Source organism: Pecten maximus, chromosome 11 (genome assembly GCF_902652985.1).
Source record: "Pecten maximus chromosome 11, xPecMax1.1, whole genome shotgun sequence".
Lineage (NCBI taxonomy): Eukaryota > Metazoa > Mollusca > Bivalvia > Pectinida > Pectinidae > Pecten > Pecten maximus.
In genome coordinates, this window is record NC_047025.1 from 12,800,763 (window position 1) to 12,822,921 (window position 22,159).

At 35.5% G+C, this 22,159-nt stretch overlaps 1 protein-coding gene across 1 annotated transcript in view; it reads left to right on the forward strand.

The window, feature by feature from the left end:
• The first annotated feature begins 3,801 nt into the window (after nucleotides 1–3,801).
• The window catches only part of LOC117337105 (E3 ubiquitin-protein ligase RNF31-like), a 29,900-nt gene continuing 11,542 nt past the window's right edge, over nucleotides 3,802–22,159 (forward strand). The window contains 15 exon segments of the mRNA XM_033897893.1: nucleotides 3,802–4,628; nucleotides 5,481–5,742; nucleotides 6,305–6,457; nucleotides 7,040–7,245; nucleotides 7,553–7,643; nucleotides 8,494–8,703; nucleotides 9,206–9,278; nucleotides 9,955–10,387; nucleotides 11,569–11,632; nucleotides 12,261–13,847; nucleotides 17,844–18,203; nucleotides 19,124–19,306; nucleotides 19,308–19,394; nucleotides 20,956–21,234; nucleotides 21,578–21,796. Coding sequence (XP_033753784.1) covers nucleotides 5,539–5,742; nucleotides 6,305–6,457; nucleotides 7,040–7,245; nucleotides 7,553–7,643; nucleotides 8,494–8,703; nucleotides 9,206–9,278; nucleotides 9,955–10,387; nucleotides 11,569–11,632; nucleotides 12,261–13,847; nucleotides 17,844–18,203; nucleotides 19,124–19,306; nucleotides 19,308–19,394; nucleotides 20,956–21,234; nucleotides 21,578–21,796 — 4,149 coding nt within the window. The 5' untranslated portion in view covers nucleotides 3,802–4,628; nucleotides 5,481–5,538.

Consider the following 22,159-nt stretch of genomic DNA (forward strand, 5'->3'; position numbering starts at 1 on the left):
AATAACCAAATGCACAGTTTGTGGAATACTTGTGTCACAAACACCCATGACATGGAGTTGAGCTGGGTTGTAATATTACTGTTGTTCTTGGTGTTCCAAGTGTGTAAGGTTAGTTGAACAAGGGTTCGAATTTCAGGGGGTGCTAACGCCAGTGCTCATTTAACCTGCCATTAAAGCTATTCACTGACAGAGCTGAAACACACATTCTGGTAGCGAGTTCCAATTTAACATAACCCTGTTACAGAAGTTTTCTGCTTTTTACATGTTTTTTAATAGCTTCTTTGAGTGGCCACGAGTAGCGCTGTAGTCACACAGTGTAAAGAGTTTGTCCTTTTCCAAGCTTTCCATGTTATTTAGAATTTCGTAAACTTGTAGCATGTCTGCTCTTTCCCTTCGATATTCCATTGTTTTTTGCTTAGATCCAACCTCCAGATGTTTTCATTTTTCAACGTTCAACTTCAACATCAACCAATGTTCTGTCCATTAACACATATTGTTTATACTGAGCTGTAGATTAAGTTGTTCTTCTTGTGTCGAGTTTTTGGTGTATAATTTGGAGTCATCGGGAAATAGCTTGGTGGTACATTGCAGTAGTTCTGGTAAATCATTTATGTAAGTTAGGAAGAGTAAAGGCCCTATTACACTTCCTTGAGGGACTCTGCTTAGGACGGATATGCTTTCTGATTTTACACCATTTATGACAACTTGTTGAGTTAGACCCGTAAGGCATTCAGCAATCCCTTTTAACAATTTCCCAGTGATTCCATATATTGTTCCATTTTGTGGAGTAGAAGTCTGTGACAAACCTTATCGAAAGCTTTGCTGAAGTCCATGTATTAATGTGTCAATGCTGTTTCCTTCGTCCAACAGTTTAGCCCAGTCATCCATTGTCTCAAAAGTTGCGTTGTGCACGATTTTATTTGTCGGAATCCATTTTGGTGTGGACTGAAAAGGTTATTTGCTTCCATATGTTCTAGGATAGCGTCTCTGATGATTCGTTGCATAATTTTGCATATGGCACAGTTGGAAGGCTAATTGGTCTATAGTTACAGAGTTACCAGCTAGCTTGGCTCATATCTTGATTTTTTTTTGTGTATGGGTGTTACACGTAGTTACATGAGCATGTCTCCGATCGATTGAAGAATACTTTGGTCTAAAGACTTGTTGAATATCATGTTAAGTGATTTTTTAGTTCGTTTATTGTTTCTTTAATAAATCTGGGATGTATGTTGTCTGGTCCTGCAGCTTTGTTTGGTTTTTACTTGTTAACAGCCTTTACTAGCTTTTCTTCTGTTATTTCAACACTGTTTATTAAACCATTGTTACCACGTTTCTGAGTGTTGGTGGAGGGTTGTTTGTATCTTTGATAAAGACTGTTCCAAAAAATCTTACCATGGCATCAGCTGTTCCTTTATCATCCTGGGTAAGTATTCCGCTTTCATTCTTAACTTGTTGGATACAAGATTTTGTTTTTGTCTTTGACCTAACATGCTTTCAAAAGAGTTTAGAATCAGTTTTTTTTTATTTTCTCTACTAGGTCTTTTTCAAAGTTGTATTCAGAAGTCCTTATATTTTTTGTTGTCTGGTTTCTGGCTTCTTTATAGGCTACCCAATTGTCTTGAGTACTACAATGTAAGTACTTTTGCCATTTCCTTGACTTAATTAAGGTACAGCTCTCTTTCAGCACACCAACCAAAACACATGTTATGAAATTGAATATTCAAGTTAAAATTTTGAAACAACCAAACCTTTGAACTGATCATGTATTAATTGAAATAACTTATGTCCAATCCTTAAAAAATGTTTAAACTAAGCTTTAAACTAAGATTTCGTTCGCCATTATGGCAAGCCAAGTAATTTATTCGCGGAGCAATGTTGATCCAGTATTTTACCAAATATATATGATATAAGATATCGTATCTTCCCATACTCAAAATAAATGGGAGAACTTCAGTCCGATTAAAAAAAATCCGTATGCAATATCTAGATTCAGGAGAGCAACGCAGAAGGCTGGAAAGATTAATTTCAGGCGCGGATCCAGGATTTTCGAAAGGGATGATGGTAATAGTATTAGTACATGTAACTTTGTGCATTGATTAAAATGTACAACAGCCTATTCTTATGGCAAGCCGTTTTAACATTTAATCCTATTTCCTCTTAAGGGGATATTTTTTCACTTAAGTGAAATTCTTATTTCACTTAAGTGAAATTCTTATTTCACTTAAGTGAAATTCTTATTTCACTTAAGTGAAAAAAGAATTTCACTTAAGTGAAATAAAACATAATGCAAATAAATGTTAATATCCCTTAAGACGAAAAGAATTTCACTTAAGTGAAAAAAAATTATGTGCAGACATAATGCAAAACACTTGTCCCATAAGTGAAATTCTTTTCATCTTTAGGTAAATAAAACTGACCATATGTCCATAAAGTCACTCTGTCCTCCTATCCACCCCATGGTATAATGGAATGAACCCTCCCCTTGGACCTGTCAACTAAGAAACAGCGTGAGTAAACTTCAACTTTGACACGTTCTTATCACTTACCATAATGGAAATAGATAAAACATATATTTAATGGAAATAAAACATAAGTGAAAGTAAATCATATGGGAAATAGTATTGATTTTATTAACAACAAATGAAGTAGAGAAAAGGTCTCGAATTGGTCAGAAATTAAACACCCAATGCTTGGTCAATAGATGGACTAGTCCATATCTGATTCATGAGAGTGGGTGTCCGATTTACTCAACAGCAGCATTTGCATTATGTTTTATTTCACTTAAGTGAAATTCTTTTTCACTTAAGTGAAATAAAACATAATGCAAAAAAAAAAGTCTTTTAACCTTAAGGTAAAAAGTATTTCACTTAAGTGAAATAAATTTGAAGCCTATTTTACCTTAAGAGGAAATGGGATTAAATGTTAAAACGGCTTGCCATATATTCTTGTTTTATAATTATCATCTTTGTCGTTACAATATAAACAGAGATGAATTCATATTCTATATTAAATCGCATATTTTATCACGGGTTTAGATATATGTATTTATTCTAAATCCGCGATTTTATCATTTTATTTTTAATTATCTGTTACGAATTATTATATATCCGTGTTGGACTTTACTTTATCTTGTTACGGTCTTCTCTATGTTTGAATCGGTTGCACTTTGGGGGCTACTGAGGCATACCCAGTATAAAAATAGCATCTTGGAACTTCCCATAATATTTCACAGTCTTAAAATAGAGTGATGGTCACGTGACGAGACCATTTGGACACTTTCCAACATATTTATTTACGGTTTGAGCAGTTGGTGAAGAGCTTCAGATGTTTTAATTGAAGAAGATTGTGTGGATAACAAAATGCTGATTTTTTTACGGCTATGGTAACCAAGAAAACTTATGTAATCATGCCTTCATGGTCGAACCATTGCATTTACCTGCCACCTGGCCGTCTCAGAAGATTTGAATTTGGAGTTTTATGGTTACCACAACGTTAACCTGGTAATGTCAAGGGGTTTTATAGCGAGATGTGTTTTTATTTTGCGTGCACTTTATCACATTCAATTAAAATTTCGATTCAGATAGCGATGAACAGTTTGGCTAAATGCGATGTCATTGCGTCGCCGATATAGGCCTAAGATTATGGATGACTCATTTCATGGAGGCCATATAGGCCATAGCGTGACTTTGATAGGTGTGTATTCAAAGTACAGTAGTCAAGTGGAGTTGTTTTTTATCTGTACTGTATACATGGGGTAGATATGGTGAAATCTTACATCAAGGGAATGTTTGATACAGTAGGAAAGGCATTGATTTTGTACTACGTACATTTAGATTTTATGACATGAAGATTTATAGACTATAGCAATCCATGATATAAATTTTCAAAAATTGGTGTTATTTATATTGCAAAGCTATTTATAGTGCTTATCATATCAGGTGAATTTCTGGTATGAAGTGTTTATATATAACACAAGGATTGAGTAAGAACCTATATACAGTGTACTGTACATAGTTCAAAATTATACACACAGGAATAATTGTCATAAAATTTGTGTCCGATATATATGATACAATGTATGTCAAATCAGATTTGCGAACATGTACAGTACGTTATTCAAGTTTTGTTGTATCATTTAACTTATATATGATGACAAATGTAAAATTTAAGCAAAAATAACTTCATTATTAATGCAGGGATTATATATCTACTTTCACTTTACACATGTAAGTCTAAGCTTACATCGGAAATCCCAATTCAAACAGGAAGTATTTTAAATGCTAGCTTAATTGTTATGTGAAGTGGAATTCCACATAGTGTACTGTTCTTCAGAGCATTTTTTGTGGAACATTACTACAGCATATTGAATACATATAATGGAAATAACCAATTTGTTTAATTAGTGCGGAAATGAATAATGTATAATTGGTCAAATTGAAGATCTTATGTTACAATATAGCTGCTACTTATATATAATGAGGTGTTTGAAGAAGTGATTTAGTGGACTTTAATTGATATATGGATTGTTATTTTGTCATGAGAACCAGGAAGAATGTTAATCAGTGGTGATAAAGAAAATTCCACTAATAACTTTTAAAAGAAAATTTAAGAGATGAGTTACAGAAATGGTAAGAGATACATTGAGTTTGATAATGAGTATTCATATACATGTATTTACATTTGTAGCTAAAAGATATGATTGTTGATGTGTGTTTTGGTATCTGTACATTTGACAGTAGCAGTGTTTTGATAATCAGTTACGACTTGTTCTGCACATATTGAGGCTGCTTATTGCTAAATGAAGAGAAAAAGGATAGTATTTTTGCTATGTGGCATAGTTATAAAATTAAAAATCATGTAATACACAGCAAAAAAAAAAAAAAAAAAAAAATCAGACAATGTCCAGCATAAATATTTGTTTGTCCAGAGATGATCCTCCTACATCTTTTGACCAATCTCTTTGAAACTTAATTAGTATGCATTGTAATCATGATATTCATTTGTTTCCATGAAAAACGTTCTGATTAAACAATTTCTACCAAAGTTATTGCCCTTGGCTTCAATATTTGATTTTTTTGTCTGGAGATCTGCCACATTTTTTACTGATGTCTTTGAAACTTTGTAGGCTTATCTGTATATAATTGTGGTTCCCGGAAAAGCATTTTGATTCATCTACTATTTTTTTTAAAGTTATTGCTGTGTGCTTATTTCTTTGCTGGCTTTATAAGCATGAAATAAAGTTGTGTTGAATGATTTGGAGAATAACACCTGTTCTTGTATTCCTCAAACTTAGAAAAATTAAACATTGTTCTTGTAGTGAAAGTGAGGATAATTGCTAGTATGTCATCTAACCACTCGTAAAGTGATGTAAGTCTTATTTCAATCCAAGACAGTATGTTAACACTTTTTGGCATTGGACTGGTGTGTATTGTTCCACTCTACAGTATTCTTGCTTGTGATAACTATCTTTTTATATCCAGGTATCTGTCCTAACATAGACTGGTGACACATTCAGCTACCACCACCTTCTGTGTCACCATGGAGAAGCGTTATATGACAGTAGACAAGGAGTCTTTGGCTCAGGGAATAGCGGGCATGCGAGCTGCCTTGATACCTTATGTACTAGAAAATATACCTCAGAACTGTACTAAAGAAATGTGTGCTTTGTGTCGAGTGCGCTGTGACCTAAACATGAAATACCGTGTGATTGACATGGAGAAGTTGATTCGTGAGAACTCTGAGGTAAGATTTTAACAAAGGACAAATAATTCTATCTGTCGTCCTCTGTAAACAATCCTTGTTATCACCATTTCTAGAGAAGAACTAAAGGATTTTTCTCAAATTGCATTTGATGGCTGCCCTTGGTCCTTAGTTTTGCCCATTTGATTTTGAGATTGGTCCAGAAAACAAAATGGCTGCCAGACAACTGTTGTTGTTTTTTCTTGAGAAGCGCTAAAAGTATATTTTCTCAATCTACAAATTTGTCTCTCTTGGTCTTTTGTTGTGTCCATTCAATTTTGAGCCTGATTGGGAAAACAAAATGGCAGACAGGCAGCCATCTCTGAGTTTGGCAGTTGAAGATTGTTTTTGTTATTTCTTGAGAAGTTCTTGAAGGATATTTCTCGAGCTTCACTTGTAGGTCTTCCTTGGCCCTAAATTATGCCCACTCAATTTTTTTGTTATAAATTATGATCAGACACCAATATTCCTGCAGCCATAGAAAGGGAAAACTACAAGTTTTCAATACCCTACAATGTACAATTCATGACTATTGTTGATATATGTTGATATGTTTGCATTTTAGGAACTGGAACAACTAAAGAAAATTGGTTTTGCCTTCAACATTCTTGAGAAATATGCACGTCATTTGCTGAAACCACTCAAAATTAGAGCAGATATGTGGAGATATGTCAAGTTCAGCAACTCTTTTTTCAAAGAGCGTGTGGATGTTATCAAGGTAATGGAGTAATTTGTCTTGGTGTAAGGTGGTATTGTACCCATCTAGTCCTAATGTTATTATGGCTGCCAACAGGACAGCACACCTGGTTTCGATCTACTGCTGTTCACCTGATAGTACAATTTTTCATACCTGACCTTTAGCTAACATATATGCTATATAGTGTAGCAACGATGGCGTGAATCACTCCAGCTCTATTAATCAGCCTTTTTTGCTTAAAATGGATTTTTTTTCATTTCTGTGCTTAAATATATTCATCAGTATGGTATTTGCTTTACAGTACAGCATGTCCCCTTAAACTACACCTGTTGTCATATCATATCAATCAGGTTTATGGCCCCAGTAATGCATGCAAGATACCCCTCATGTCCGACATGTACAAATGTTCAGTAAGGCTAAAGTTTGTATATCATATGATTTTATAACAAGGTAAAAATATTGATATGGGGAATAAGGTCAGAGTTAGGCTATATATACCATATTTATCCACAAATAAGCCTCTGCCCACAAACAATTTATAATTTTACTTTAATTTGTAAGTCAGTAGGACTCGCTGTCAATTACATTACTTGTTTTCATCAGGGAGGTCGAGAAATCATGCGGAAGATGGGATATACTGAAGATATTGATGGGGGCATGGCGTTCCCAGAGGATAAAGACAGTGAACCTAATGTTATAGTAGAACTTATCTGCGACATTATTCTCATGAAATATGAAATCACTAACCTTCTGAATGGACAGCACCCAGCACCAGATATTCTTGCCGATCTGTTACAGCCATCCACAAAGTAAGTACATTGCTTTGTGTAGGCATGCCAATGGCCCTTTGTTTGAAGTCTCACCAATAAGTTAAATTATCAAAGTTAAGTGTTTATTGAATGCTAAATACTACACTGGTGATCTGTTAAACTTTTCTAATAAACCCCTCACTCCCCCCCAACCAGATAAATTGATATATCTTGTTTTGCAATTGTTATAAAATAAAGTTCATAGTTATATTACATTCTTTATATACATATATGTACATCATTGAAGACTTATTAAGTTGTGTGTGGACATATATACATAAAAAAAATTGTTAAATCTATTTTGCAGACACGAGTTGCAAGTGTTGCACTCAATATTGGACTTCAGACGAAATAACAGAGACACATCAGAGAAGAAAGAACCTGTTCAAAATTTTGTGGTGAGACAAAAAGAGTCTTTTCAAACAGTCAAAACCTAATTAATCTCTTGAAACTGTAATGTCTTTACAACAAAATATTTAATTCATTAATGCATCTTGTCCTTGAAAGACCAAGGTTAGGATCATCATACTCACTACACAGTGTCTTGTACATTTAGAATAGGATCTGTTTTGGTTACTCTATCCAAGTATTGCCTCTAAAAATCAAACTCGGGTACAAGGCCAATGGCTTTGACTACATGTACCGTAAAATGAATTTTCACTCTTGTATTTAAAAGGACATGTCTTTTCTTTTATACAATTTGACGCTTCTGATTTCTTGGAAAAAGTGATTTGGCCTCTGGAATTGTTAAAAGTCAAGGGTCAACAGGAAGCTGTGTACTCTACATATTGTACTAAACTGAAATACATGTATACTTTTATGTTGTTGGTATACACAAAGACACTGTCCTATGAACCTGGTTTTAATTTCAACAAACAAACACAATACAAAGGCTTCTATTGTCATTTTTTTTCCTGAAAAAAATCATCATCATTAATGGAATAAGTTATAATCGGAAGAACACAGGGCCTGACAATATATGTATATGCTGAAATTAAAACTGAAAAAAACCCACAGGGGCCTGTTACAGTCTGATCAATTTTACTATGTAAATTAGTCTATCTGGTTATTGAATTAAATTTTGTTTCCATTAATCAATGAAATGTCACTTATTAAACATTATTCTGCAAACTCTAAATAAACCTATCATAATTTTTTATGAATGATTATGATTTCTGACTGTCATTTTTGTGACTTGAGAGATCATGTTTTTTTAGCTTCACTCAACATCTATTGTTTGATTTCTAGATTCCCTTAGTTAAGCCTGCTAAAATTATACCCACATTTCCGGGGACAGAGGGATACACTCAGGATTTTGGACAGGAAGGTTTTACTATGGGACTTCCTGAAGAGGTGAGGGAACAAGCCCCTGGCCACAGGCATCCTGGGGCACCCCACATACCAACCATTGTCCAACAAGCCATGGACTCTGTAAACACATCAGAGAATTCAGGACAGGTAAGATGCTCTCATTTGTAGGTACATGTACAGGGCTTTTTCTGAGGGCTCTTTGGTACCTTAAGTGGGCCCCATTCCCAAATTGAAATTATTTCATATTTAAGCAGAATTCCCAAAATTTGCAGTTTACTCCTGAAAAAATCTTTCCCAATGCATAAATTTTCTTCCCAAAATGAGACAAAAAGGTCCCAGCCCATACAAGTGAGAAAAAGCCCTGATGTACCATGTACTTTCAATATCCACACTAACAGACCCAATAATAATAATTTGAAAATTTCAGCCTATAAAAGTAGCAGGCTCTATAGAAATGATGTGAAAATTACAGCCCACAAAAATAGTTGGCTATACAATAATGATGTGAAAATTACAACCCACAAAAATAGCCTGCTATGCAGTAATAACTATCCCCAAATCAAGCTGTCAGAGAGTTTGGGTTGTAATTGTATTATGTTGTATAAATACACATTTAATGATCTGATAATTTGGTTTTATTTTCATTCAGCAACAAAAATCCAGTTCCGTTGGTGATGTGAGCTCTGAGGTGAATGAGAATGATCAGTCATGTAATAGTGTGGGTGAGTATGGATTTTCATTGAATAGAGAAGTTATAAAAGGAAACCATCAATTTGCATTCTCTGTGTTCCTTCCAATATTGACATCCAATATTAATTTTTTTTATAATGCATACTGTTGAAGTTTTTTACCCGTGTCTGCAAGAATTTTCTGAGATTAGTCTAATGATATTTGATTCAAACTTCAATCCGCTTGTCCAGGAATTTCTTTGAATTTGAATTCAATTTTGAAAATCCATGGACCATCAACAATTCTACACTCTCAACAGCATATACACTGCTGGTCACAAAAAATGCATATTTAAAAGTGAATTCTGCATTGTAAGTATCTTACTTGTACCTAATTAACACCAACAAATAAAATAAATGACAAGTGTCCTGAAAAATGATCTGATCACTAATAAGATCAAAAGTTACCGAATATGGATGGGTTGTATGATAGAATTTTTTTGGGATACAATTAATTACTTATCCGCTTAAAAGTTAAAAGATAAAAGTAGATGCTCATGCTTTTGGAGAGTGGTAATAGTATAAAGCATGGAACCGTTGGTAATGTATAAAAATATACAACAGTCTATTCTTGTTTTTAGTTGATCATCAATACTCTTTGTCAGAGATGTAATGTCTTTCAGAGATATGAGAGTGAAATGTGCCGTATATGTTTTCTGTTTCTCTACAGTGTGTGACATCTGTGGTAAGCAGGCACCTGATTTGGTCTGTTCACAATGTGACAACAAACAGTTATGCACCAACTGTGACCAAAGATGGCATACACATCCTAAACGCAAAAATCACCAGCGTCAAGATATCAAGTCTGGCAGAGGAAAGACAGACAGCATGAAGGGAGTACCTTGTAGTGAGGAACTAGGCCTACCAGAAACATCTCCGCTGCAAACACCAGTGATGTCACAGCTAGGTACACCTGTTGATGCGACTGTGTCCCAGACAGGGGTACCTGTAACAAGTGAGACCACACCCCCTGTAGGTGTAACAGAGGGTGGACAAGTCTCCCAGACCCCAGGATGGACTTCAGAGGATCCACCTGGGATACCAAATATATTAAATGATCTGAATTCTAGTAGCCTGAGGATTGAAGACAACATCCAGGGACAGTAAGTCTGTGTCTATTCTTGATACACAAGTGGCTACTTTAACCTCGATCTGTGCACTTCTGCTGAGATATGTCACAGTGAAATTTGAAAATGAAATGATGTCTGATTTTGTCCAAATATGGTATGTATTATTATACATGTAACATATTTTTACACTAAGAATGCTATCATAGTATCAATTATATAGGTAAGTGTTAATGCATGCAAGAAGTAGTTTAGGGGACACACCAATATGATATATACGGTAAACCTCCGGTTAGTTCGAACAAAATTAAATAAATATTGATGAGCCTGTTCGAATTGTTCGAAATTATGCTTCAGAAAATAAGCGTGAGTTCGAACTATTCGGAGTCAATATCGACGAAAATCTCGGCAGAGTAAAATCATTAGACACATCCATCGTAAATCTGATACGTAACAACGGCGGCCTGAACAATGGCACATTTATAAGTAAGTAAAATGATAGTATTTTATTTAATTCAATGTTAATTGATCGTTAAACGTTCTTCATTTCGCGATAATTATGATGGTTATTGCGTGAAGCCGCTCGGGCAATGCGTAGCTACAGTAGGCCTCAAAACAGTACAGTACACGTTTCATTTGTGACACAAAAGTTAAACATTTGTACAGTATAATCTTTGCAGGGTTATATTTTTTTATCTCAATCAGAAACTATCGCTATATTATTGTAATAAATGGTCTCTCAGCAATCAGCTGTCTCATGCGTGGTGTATTTTGCAATGTTGAAAACTTAATCTAATAACATAAACGTGCCTGTTGGTCAAATTTAAGTCTTAGCATTTTTTCTGGGTCGGTCGTCGGGGCCAGGTCAATGGAGTTTGGTGAAAAAAATCCTACTTTTACGTTCTCCATTTGACAAGTTCGAACTATCCGAAATACTGTCAGTTATAAACAACCAGAGTTCGAACTATTACTAGCTAAACAAATTTGTTTTTCTAGAAAAAAATGTGTGTTCGAACTATCCGCGTGTTCAAACAAATCAGAGGTTTACCGTACCTCATAATTCTTCTCTTATGAAGAAAGAAAATGATAGAACATATTTTCTGGATTCTTTATGATCAATTTTCCAGACTTTATCTTAGACTGATAATATTTAACTAACAATTGCAAATAATGTATTTTGACTGGTTCATGGCTCTTCCATTTAATTTTACCTACAGACAGGAGAGCCAGTCAATGGTTACCTGGCAGACACAGCAGACACCAGTGGCAGTGGCTAAAATGGTATTCAAACTTTTGTTTTTATTTCACTTTTCCCTGATGGAGTGCATGTATGTTAGAGATCACATGTGTACAGTAATGAATATATATATAAACAGTATAAATTGTTATTTTTGTGATTTGCTTCCAAAACTGTGTTTTATTGTTTTTTTTTGTTTTTTTTTAATCTTTGCAGTTTCAACATCAGTTGTATTCTTCTGTGTCAAATCAAAAAGCAACAATGGCATTTTGTTGATTTAATTTTTTGTAGTCACGTATACATGATATACAGTATGCTGAAGATTTCTGATTATTTTCAAATTTAAATTATTGAATTATCATTTGAGTGGGTTTTGAGTTCTGATAGCAACAACTTAAAACCACAGAAATCCTTGGACCTGTCTCACAGTGACAGCTCATGACTACCGGTACCGGTACATAAATTAAAAAAAATCCTTAGCTTAATATTACAGTTACTGTAGTACTGTAATTTGACATTCTGATTTCATATATTATTTAACAAAAATGTAGTGCAAAATTTAATGAATAAAAAAACAACTTTACCATTTTTTTTACTGGATTTTCATATGATTCATTCACAAAAACATTTTTTTAGATAATATTGTTAAAATCATGTTTTGTATATATGCAGAGATCACCCAGTCTCCCTCAGCAGAAGGGATCTATGACTAACGCAGCACCTGGTGGGCCTCCAACCTCCAAACTTCTGCGGAGGATTATGGATATACAGGATCTTGACAGGAGGGAGTCAAAGATCCACATTGACCTGGAAATGTTACACCAAGAATTAGAGGATGTAGAGGATCGCTCCTCAACCCTTATTGATGAAGGGGCAGATTTTGATGATGAAGAATACAAGAGTCTAACGAGGAGGAAGTTTAATCTTCAGAAAGAGAGAAGGGAGATCGAAAAATATCTGCGGGATGTTTTTCCTCATGAGAGACAAAAGGGAAATGCTGATAAAGTCAGCCAGCAAATTTTCCGTCCACCAAGTTCTATGCATGGGCTGCAGATGGACCCTCAGTATCCTGTTCAAGGACCAAGAATGAATGCCAGCATGATAGGGAACAGTGCAGTACTGTTTGGGTCTCAGGAATCTCCTTTGAGTGCAGCGGGTCAGCAAATTGGATACGGAAGCCCAGAAAGCCCGCCCCTAGGTACCTATCAACCACCAGGTCATCTTATTCATCCTCCAATGTCTAGTACACCTGGTCCGACTAAGGGACAAAAAATGATGGATGTTTCATCTCAGAAAGTCATGGACGCAAACTCCAATCAAAGTTACCAGTTATCTCCAGCTTCAAATGCAGGAAGTATAGACTTATCAAACCAATATACTCTGGTTCCTTTGACAACTCTTCCCTACAATGTACCAGCACCTCAATCGCCAGGCATGTACACCAGTATGGGTATGCAGTATGGCCAGAAGATATCCCAGCCACCTATGCCATCTGTACGACCATTTGAACAAGGTCAAGGTCAGTTGTCACAGCAACACAGCCAAAGTCATGTCCAAGAATACTCTATAGCGTATCCTCCTGATAGTCAGCAGGATATGTCACATGAAAAGCAAGTGTCATCCAAGAGCAGTAAACCTGACAAAACTCAGACAGCAGATCCTATGGAAATATTAGCCAGAACGGAAAACACTATCAATGAAGGTCTTCTGGAGGCCAATAGAGAGTCAAATTTAGAGCCACATATGCCTTTTACACTACAGAAAGTGCATTACCCCCCACAAGAAGCTACAATATTACCATTAATTCAGACTACTGCACCTGGACTGAAAGAGAGGGAGTTTCAGGTTACTTCATCAACACAGGATAATAATTCAACAAACCTCAATTCTACTCTGCTCAACAAACAAGTGCAGAGTGAGAAAAAGTCAACAAGAAGAAGCCAGAACTATTCCCTCCCTGCTCCGAGTAGTTCTGGACAACTTCCTGGAGCTGTGACTCGGAGTAAGTCTGAAGGTGCCCCCTCTAAGTGGATGTGTGAGCACTGTACTTATTACAACTGGGCAGACACTAAGGTGTGTGCTATGTGTAGCAAGACAAGTCAAAACCCTACTTATATATACGACGAGGCTACGACAGCAGCGATAAATACCACGACCAGTAGCGGAACACCAAAAACCCTCGTGGAAGATGAGGAGGAAACCAAAGTTCTTGACCAGGCAGTTCGTCATGGACAGAGAGCATACAATGAATACAAACAAGTGAGTATTAAAACACACTTTAAGCTGAAGACAAAACCACAACAGATATGTATACTAGTCCATATATTAAGGGACAGATAGGTATGTATACTAGTCCATATGGACAGATAGATATGTATACTAGTCCATATGGACAGGGAAATCTCGCGTGATACCCAGTGCTAGATTTTTCTATCTCGTCCAATCTGTCTGGTACCTTTACGTGAGTTTTGGCGGAATTTTAACCCATTCATGTATTCATCTGCGCAAGTGACGTAGTTAACCAATATTATTAGAAATATGTGCATTCAAACTGTTTTTGTCATGTATACTAGTCCATATACTGATGGACAGATATGTATGTATACTTGTCCATATACTGATGGACAGATAGGTATGTATACTAGTCCATATGGACAGATAGGTATGTATACTAGTCCATATGGACAGATAGATATGTATACTGGTCCAAATACTAATGGACAGATAGGTATGTATACTAGTCCATATGGACAGATAGGTATGTATACTAGTCCATATGGACAGATAGATATGTATACTAGTCCATATGGACAGATAGGTATGTATACTAGTCCATATGGACAGATAGGTATGTATACTAGTCCATATGGACAGATAGGTATGTATACTAGTCCATATGGACAGATAGATATGTATACTGGTCCAAATACTAATGGACAGATAGATATGTATACTAGTCCATATGGACAGATAGGTATGTATACTAGTCCATATGGACAGATAGATATGTATACTGGTCCAAATACTAATGGACAGATAGGTATGTATACTAGTCCATATGGACAGATAGGTATGTATACTAGTCCATATGGACAGATAGATATGTATACTGGTCCAAATACTAATGGACAGATAGGTATGTATACTAGTCCATATGGACAGATAGGTATGTATACTAGTCCATATGGACAGATAGGTATGTATACTAGTCCATATGGACAGATAGGTATGTATACTAGTCCATATGGACAGATAGGTATGTATACTAGTCCATATGGACAGATAGGTATGTATACTAGTCCATATGGACAGATAGATATGTATACTGGTCCAAATACTAATGGACAGATAGATATGTATACTAGTCCATATGGACATATATTTCTCGCACCTCGGACAGGGAAATCTCACGTGATACCCAGTGCTAGATTTTTCTATCTCGTCCGATCTGTCTGGTACCTTTACGTGAGTTTTGGCGGAATTTTAACCCATTCATGTATTCATCTGCACAAGTGACGTAGTTAACCAATATTATTAGAAATATGTGCATTCAAACTGTTTTTGTCATGTATACTAGTCCATATACTAATGGACAGATATGTATGTATACTTGTCCATATACTGATGGACAGAAAATCAACTACAGATAAGCATATGGATAGGGGATGAAGGTAGCTCACTACAGTAGGACAGCCTGGCCATGGGCAATTTTTTTGTTAAGCAAATAACTCCTGTATTATGATATGCATAAAAAATGAAAAAATAAATGTACACTATAATTGGTATATTCAGTATGAAGAAGTACATACAGGCTTCACATTTGTTAAAACAAAAATTAATAAATTGGTTCCGGATTTTAAATTGCCGGATTTTCCGCAAGTGTGTTTACACAGGAAATTTAGTTTTGCCTACAGCGAAAAATGGATGCCCACAGTAAAGGTGAGATAGCGGAAAAACTTAATTTACAACATATGTTAAAACAAGATTAATTCTGTCTTTGGGATAGAGATATTTAATTTTAAATACCGTATAGCGGGAAATTTTAGCGGGGCTTTAATTTTGCGATTTGGCGGGTCCGTACAAAGATCGCCAAAATTTAACCCGTCAAATTTTAACACCGCCAAATAAAAGGACACGAACATTTCAATTTCCCCAATAGTTTCCGTTCTGACCGCCATTTACCTTTGATAACTCAAGATAGTAACGACTGGTGCGTAACGTTGGTTGTTGCCTGGCAACTGTCGGCAAAAATGCCGATAGGTACATGTAATAGGAATAGCTAGTGAACAACTACTCACGATACATGTATAGCAATACAAGTATGACATAAATGGCATCATAATTAATTTTTGTGAAAACAAAGCCATCTGCCCATACCATTCAATGAACTGGTGTTAACACTTTACCTGTAGACTCATTGTTTAACTTACCTGTACGTATCCACATCATACAATAGATGACCATGGCGATATCTTACGGTTGATTAAATTCTCTTTGTCTGTTGCTTGTACACATACTCATATAAACACTAATTTGACAAATCTACATGTATGTGTTCGTCTGAAATTTTTTGGTAATAGTTTCCGGTTACGAGACAGAGGATCGATAATACACAACACACTTAATCAACATGAATTGGATGTATGGACATAACATAATTATCTATATATATCGGTAGGTAATATATGTGCTCAACGCCAAATTAAAACCCTAGATTTAAGGGAAATCGCCAAATTTTATGACCGCTAAAATTTCCCGCTATACGGTAGGTTTCAGAAAAAAATTGTGTAGAGAATTGTGGTATTTTGGGTCAAATATCATAATATTTTGCAATTTTTGAGCATTTTTTAAGCTGTTACCATGGTATTCACAGCTCTAAAAATCACAGAAAATATCAGTTAACTTATCCTTCAGAGCTGTATTAAAATTGCAAATGTTGTACAGATTACAAATATATATACTTTATTAGAGTTTATATGTAGGGTTAACTGGCAATGTTTACATATCTAAGACGTGTCATATTTTTCAAAATTGGGCATTTTTACTGTACACTGCTACCGAAGGACATTATGAAGATATGATGGTGTCCATGTATCATCGGGGCATTACACTTTACAGTGTCATCACACTGAAATGTCACAACATTGTCATGACAGCATTACATCCCAGCAACATGGTGAACTATTCAATACCAGCACTTATTAGAGGCAAATATCAGACAAAGTTGAGGATGAACTAATATAAAGGAATTCCAAGTGAAAGCATAATTTTCTGTGTATACTCTGCTATCTTTACATTTAAGCTTATATGGCATAAAATGTGGTGAGTTTATGGTGTGGTGCAGGAGTCATCGTCCAGTATCTGTTGTCCATCATCTGTCTGTCTCCGTCAACTTTTAACTTCTTAATATCATAATATCTTTAATATCATAGGCAACAGGGTACTGATATTTGGTCAGGATGTACCTGATGAGATAACATACAAGTTTCCTCTATCCCCCAGAGTGGGCAACAGGGTACTGATATTTGGTCAGGATGTACTTGGTGAGATAACATACAAGTTTCCTCTATCCCCCAGAGTGGGCAACAGGGTACTGATATTTGGTCAGGATGTACCTGATGAGATAACATACAAGTTTCCTCTATCCCCCAGAGTGGGCAACAGGGTACTGGTATTTGGTCAGGATGTACCTGATGAGATAACATACAAGTTTCCTCTATCCCCCGGAGTGGGCAACAGGGTACTGATATTTGGTCAGGATGTACCTGATGAGATAACATACAAGTTTCCTCTATCCCCTGGAGTGGGCAACAGGGTACTGATATTTGGTCAGGATGTACCTGATGGGATAACATACAAGTTTCCTCCATCCCCCGGGAGTGGGCAATATTTGGTAGTACATCAGAGAATGAAACTCTTCTTCTTCTCACTATGGTGAATGCTAAACACAAGACTTAAAGTTAAAAATTCCAAGTGGGCTATCAGGTGACAAGAAGGTTGTATGGAAGAAGAGAGAAAACTAAAAGATGCTTGCGATGGGTGGCACGTATAGCAGAGTCATCTGCTGTTATTGATTCTCTTGATCTTAAAGACAAGTTTTCATTTCTGGCAATATTAATTGCTCCTTCCATTTAGTAACCAAACTAAAGCTAGATCACTGTACCTACATAGTTGTTAATGTCTTTGAATGTACCATGGTATAAAAAAGGTATCATTGATGAAGATGAATTGTGTATTCTCTATTTTGATTTATAGGTGGAAATTGAAAAGAAAGAAGCTCATGAGAAATTTCAAGAACTGCTAAGACAGGAAGAGGCAGCTAAAGCAGCACTAACTAAGAAACCATTGCCAGCAGATTGTGTTGGATTAGAGTTGGTTGAGGCACCGTCAGCCAGTAATTCATACCAAACTGTGAAACCAACAGAACCAAAACCTGAGGAGAAAAAAATTACAGCAGCAAAACCAACGACACCATCACCTCCGATGTCATTTAGCAATGCAGGATTCCAAGGAAGCAAGGAAATGAACTTCACAGAAAAAATGAAAGAGTTGAATTTGAGAAAGAAACAAGAGTCTTTGATCCAGGAGGGACGTAGTCTCATAAAATTGCTAAAGGTAAAAGTGTATATTCTCTTAAATCATACACACAAATACTGTATAGATTTCAGGATTTTAATCTATGAAACTCTCTCCAGTTTCTATATTGATTTACATCTTTTAATTTGGTTCTATCCTATGTATCAGCCACTGCAGTATTTTGAGTGTTTTTAGTCCCCCTCCAGTATGTAGTTTGTATTAAGGTGGCTTTCTATACTATAAATATAATGTAAACCTTTAAATGAGTCATGAGATCTACAATATTCATGTGAAAAATATCTGCCCAGTTTTCAGGGAAATGAATTGTGAGGTTAATACATGGATTTAAAAAATACCTTACATTATTTTTCTGTTTACTGTCATAATTGGTATTAAATATTAGTGGTTGTTTACATACTGATGATAATAACCAACCAATTTTTTTACATTCAAAAAACACATTTCTTGCGTAATATTCAATGTAAAGGGTAAAAGTTTCATACTTTTTTCTTTACACATTATATACATGTAGTTGTATCAATTAAAACAGATGTTTTTTTGTGGCAATATCATAGATCCTATGCATCTAATAAATACCTTGATCCTCTAATTTGTGTACTGGTAGGACATTTTTATGGGTTAATTTTGAGGGTGAAAATGTTGAAGAATGCAATTGTGTATGTATATTCTGTACAGTTAAATAAAAACGGTTAAAATGATGTCGAGAAGGTGCCAATTTCAGTCAGTTTATGTAAATGAAACTGTCAGACAGATAAAAACTATGGAAAAGAATTAATATCTGCCATATATTGGAATTATTTATTGTTTGTATTTTCTGCTAAAGATCCATTTTTACACTCCCTTACTTCACCACTAGGATTCCATGTCATAATTTGTTATATTTGGGTACATTTTGTTCATCAACATTGTATAATCATGTAAGAACATCTTTCCTACAGGAATCTGAGAAGTCAGGCTTTGCTTTGGAAGATATCTTTCTTGGTTTGAAGAAATGTAACCAGGACATTGAGAAAACTATGAAATGGCTAAAAAATGATTGGCAGATGGCTGTGGAAACTCTCATCACCATGGTAACCAATGAAGGAAGAAGGATGGAGCAAAATGAAATTGGAGAGCTTTCCTTTCCCTGAGGCCAAAAAGGCCCTGCGGGAAGCCAGTGGTGATCTAGACGGAGCTGCTGCTATCTGTATTGCCAACAGACGGGACATGGTGAGTCTGGGAAATAACTGGTATATGATTGGTTTAATGAGAATAAATGGTAAAATATAATATTTTTAGGGTAGGACTGAGAAATGTCAAAAGTTTTTGTCATTAATCTCCTCTGAGAAGGGAGTTTTTGTCTGTCCTTCCTCAGAGATAAGGAAGCATTCTTGATTTGGTCTTGATTTTCCTCAGACTTCCTGAAAAAATGAATAAAAATAATGTGATGTGTGTTAATTTTTTTGCTACCCATTGTCTCCAGCTGTGGTAGAGTTTTGTGGGAAAAAAATAACCAAACTTTAGATAAACAAAAACATTTACTACATAGCATGCACTGAAGGGATCATTAACACAAACTAAATTTATTTAAACCGCTGAGCTACCGGAGAAAATTACGGGTGCTAACATAGCCTACCACCAAACGGCATTTTCCAATCCATCACAAACATTTACTCTTGCTACTCTTTGTCTTTGTATTGATGTTATTATCTATGACGTCATGATCCGCAAACACTTACCTTAGTAATTATTGTATTGTACAAAATTGTCCTGATGACGGCCGCCTAGCGGCCGAAACATGTTGACGATATAAGTGCCATAATAAAAAACCACAAATGTTATGGATGTTGAGAATCCTTTATTCAAGAAATTAAACTAAATTTATGTAACAAAGTATTTGTAATGCTGTTTGTCCATCATTTCATCTGTCATTCCATCCATCCTTATCACCATTTCTGGAAGTCCAAGTGATTATTTTAGCACAATGAAATAACATTTCATTTGTTGGAATTTCTATATGATTTACGAGAGACATAGATTGGTATATTACCAGGCATGGAGTATGGATTGCTAGTTTCAGGAAAGACTTCTGAGTATGATGCAGATTTTCCACCTGGGATTTGGGTCATGTCAGGTCATATGCCATATTTGAAAAACCTCCAGGGACCGGCAAAGTAGAAACTACCAGCATACCACAAATATTAATAATATCAATCAAAGATACTACCGCACTGACATTGTATACACTGCTTGTCACCCAAAATGCATAAAATGGCATCCACAGCATGTAAATATAACTTATTATCACCAAGAAAGGACAAAAATAATACCAGACTGGAGTGTCCTAAATATGATTACTTTTAAGAACAAAAGCTACATACACAATACAAAGGTCAGAGTTCATTGTAGAATTTCTTAAGGATACAATTACATGTTTATTCGCTCTAAATTAAAAAGATAGAAAGGAAAACTTTAACTTTTTTGGAGGGAGTTAATAGTCTAAAGTATATAACTTTTTTGAGGGAGGTAATAGCCTAAAGTATACAACTTTTTTGAGGGAAGTAATAGCCTAAAGTATATAACTTTTGGTATTGTTTGATAATATGTAACATCCTATTCTTATTTTAAATTGATCATAATTACTCTTTGTTGTACAGTGTAGTATGTTTAAAGCACCTGGGGTAGTGAAAGTAAATTTTTGTATTGTTTTATATGTACAATGAATTGAAGAAACATTTGATTCATAACTGAATTTTCATTGACTTGATGCATTGTTTTTTTAATTTTTTAGTATAAAGAGATATCCAGGAGAGGAAATTTTGCCCGAGAACAGATACTGATGGCCATGCTGACAAATAAAGGTGATGTGGAGGCAGCCCTCGATGAACTTAACCTGGCCAGTATCCAACCATTCTATGAGCGAGTATGGGCAGAGTTTGACAATGTACCACTGGCAGCTGGGGCCATGGCTAGGCCAATGGACATGCAGGATGAGATAAGTGTGACGAACAGTATTCTAAGTCACCATGACTTCTGGACCTCAGTCACCGATAAGAATGTGGATATGAATGTGAGTTCATCTTTGTGTATATTTAAATCTCCAGTGAAGGGGATTTAAAGGAAGGGACACATAAAATATCTGAGGCTATAGCTATTGTTTCAAAAGGTTGTTTTACCTATAGTCAATTAAAGATTAATTCCTAATTTCTTCGGACACTTTTTGAAAAACGTGATGAAAGCATAATATGTATAGAATTAAAGAATGAAATTGTAAAATTGCAAATTATCAAATCAAGTTTTTACTGACTTCAAGAGCATTCATTGTTTTAATGAATTTGATATTTGAAGTTTAGTCTGAACCTTCGAAAAAGTAGCCGTACTATACTGTAAGTAACTATGTTTGTGTAACACAGCGCCGGGTACGGATGATACTTGTGGAAGGAAAACTTCAGAGCTGGGGCCGAGCTGAAGTGGTTATCAAGATTCTAGACATAGATGTCGCCACTAAAAAAGTGGAGGCCTCCCTCGGAGAAATCGTGGAAGCTGTGAAGAATTGTCAGGATTACAAGAGTTCACTTGTGTACCTCAGTCAGGAGTGTGAGATCTGCACGGGCAAGTTCGCTATGAGCAGGGTCAGTGTTTATCAGAAATGTATATTTATGCTTAACGAAAATTTGAGTGTTCATTTTATTATACCTCCATACCCTCCAGCTTCCTATGGTGGTGGTGGTATACAGTGATCAGCTGTATGTACATGTGTCTATGCAAAACTAGTGTGCAGGATTTCTCATGAAACCGCAGGCAAATTAATCTTTTTAATGAGATTTTCGGGGGTGTGGCTGGGTGCATGGGGTGAAGCAAAGTGAGCAAGTTGGGGTTAACTACAAAATAAGAATGTAAGCTCCTGCACACTTTGCTTTTCTGAATTTCTAGTTAAAGTCTTTTACAAATTGTTATGTTTGGTGAAATTAAATAAAGTCTTTAAAATCCCAAAT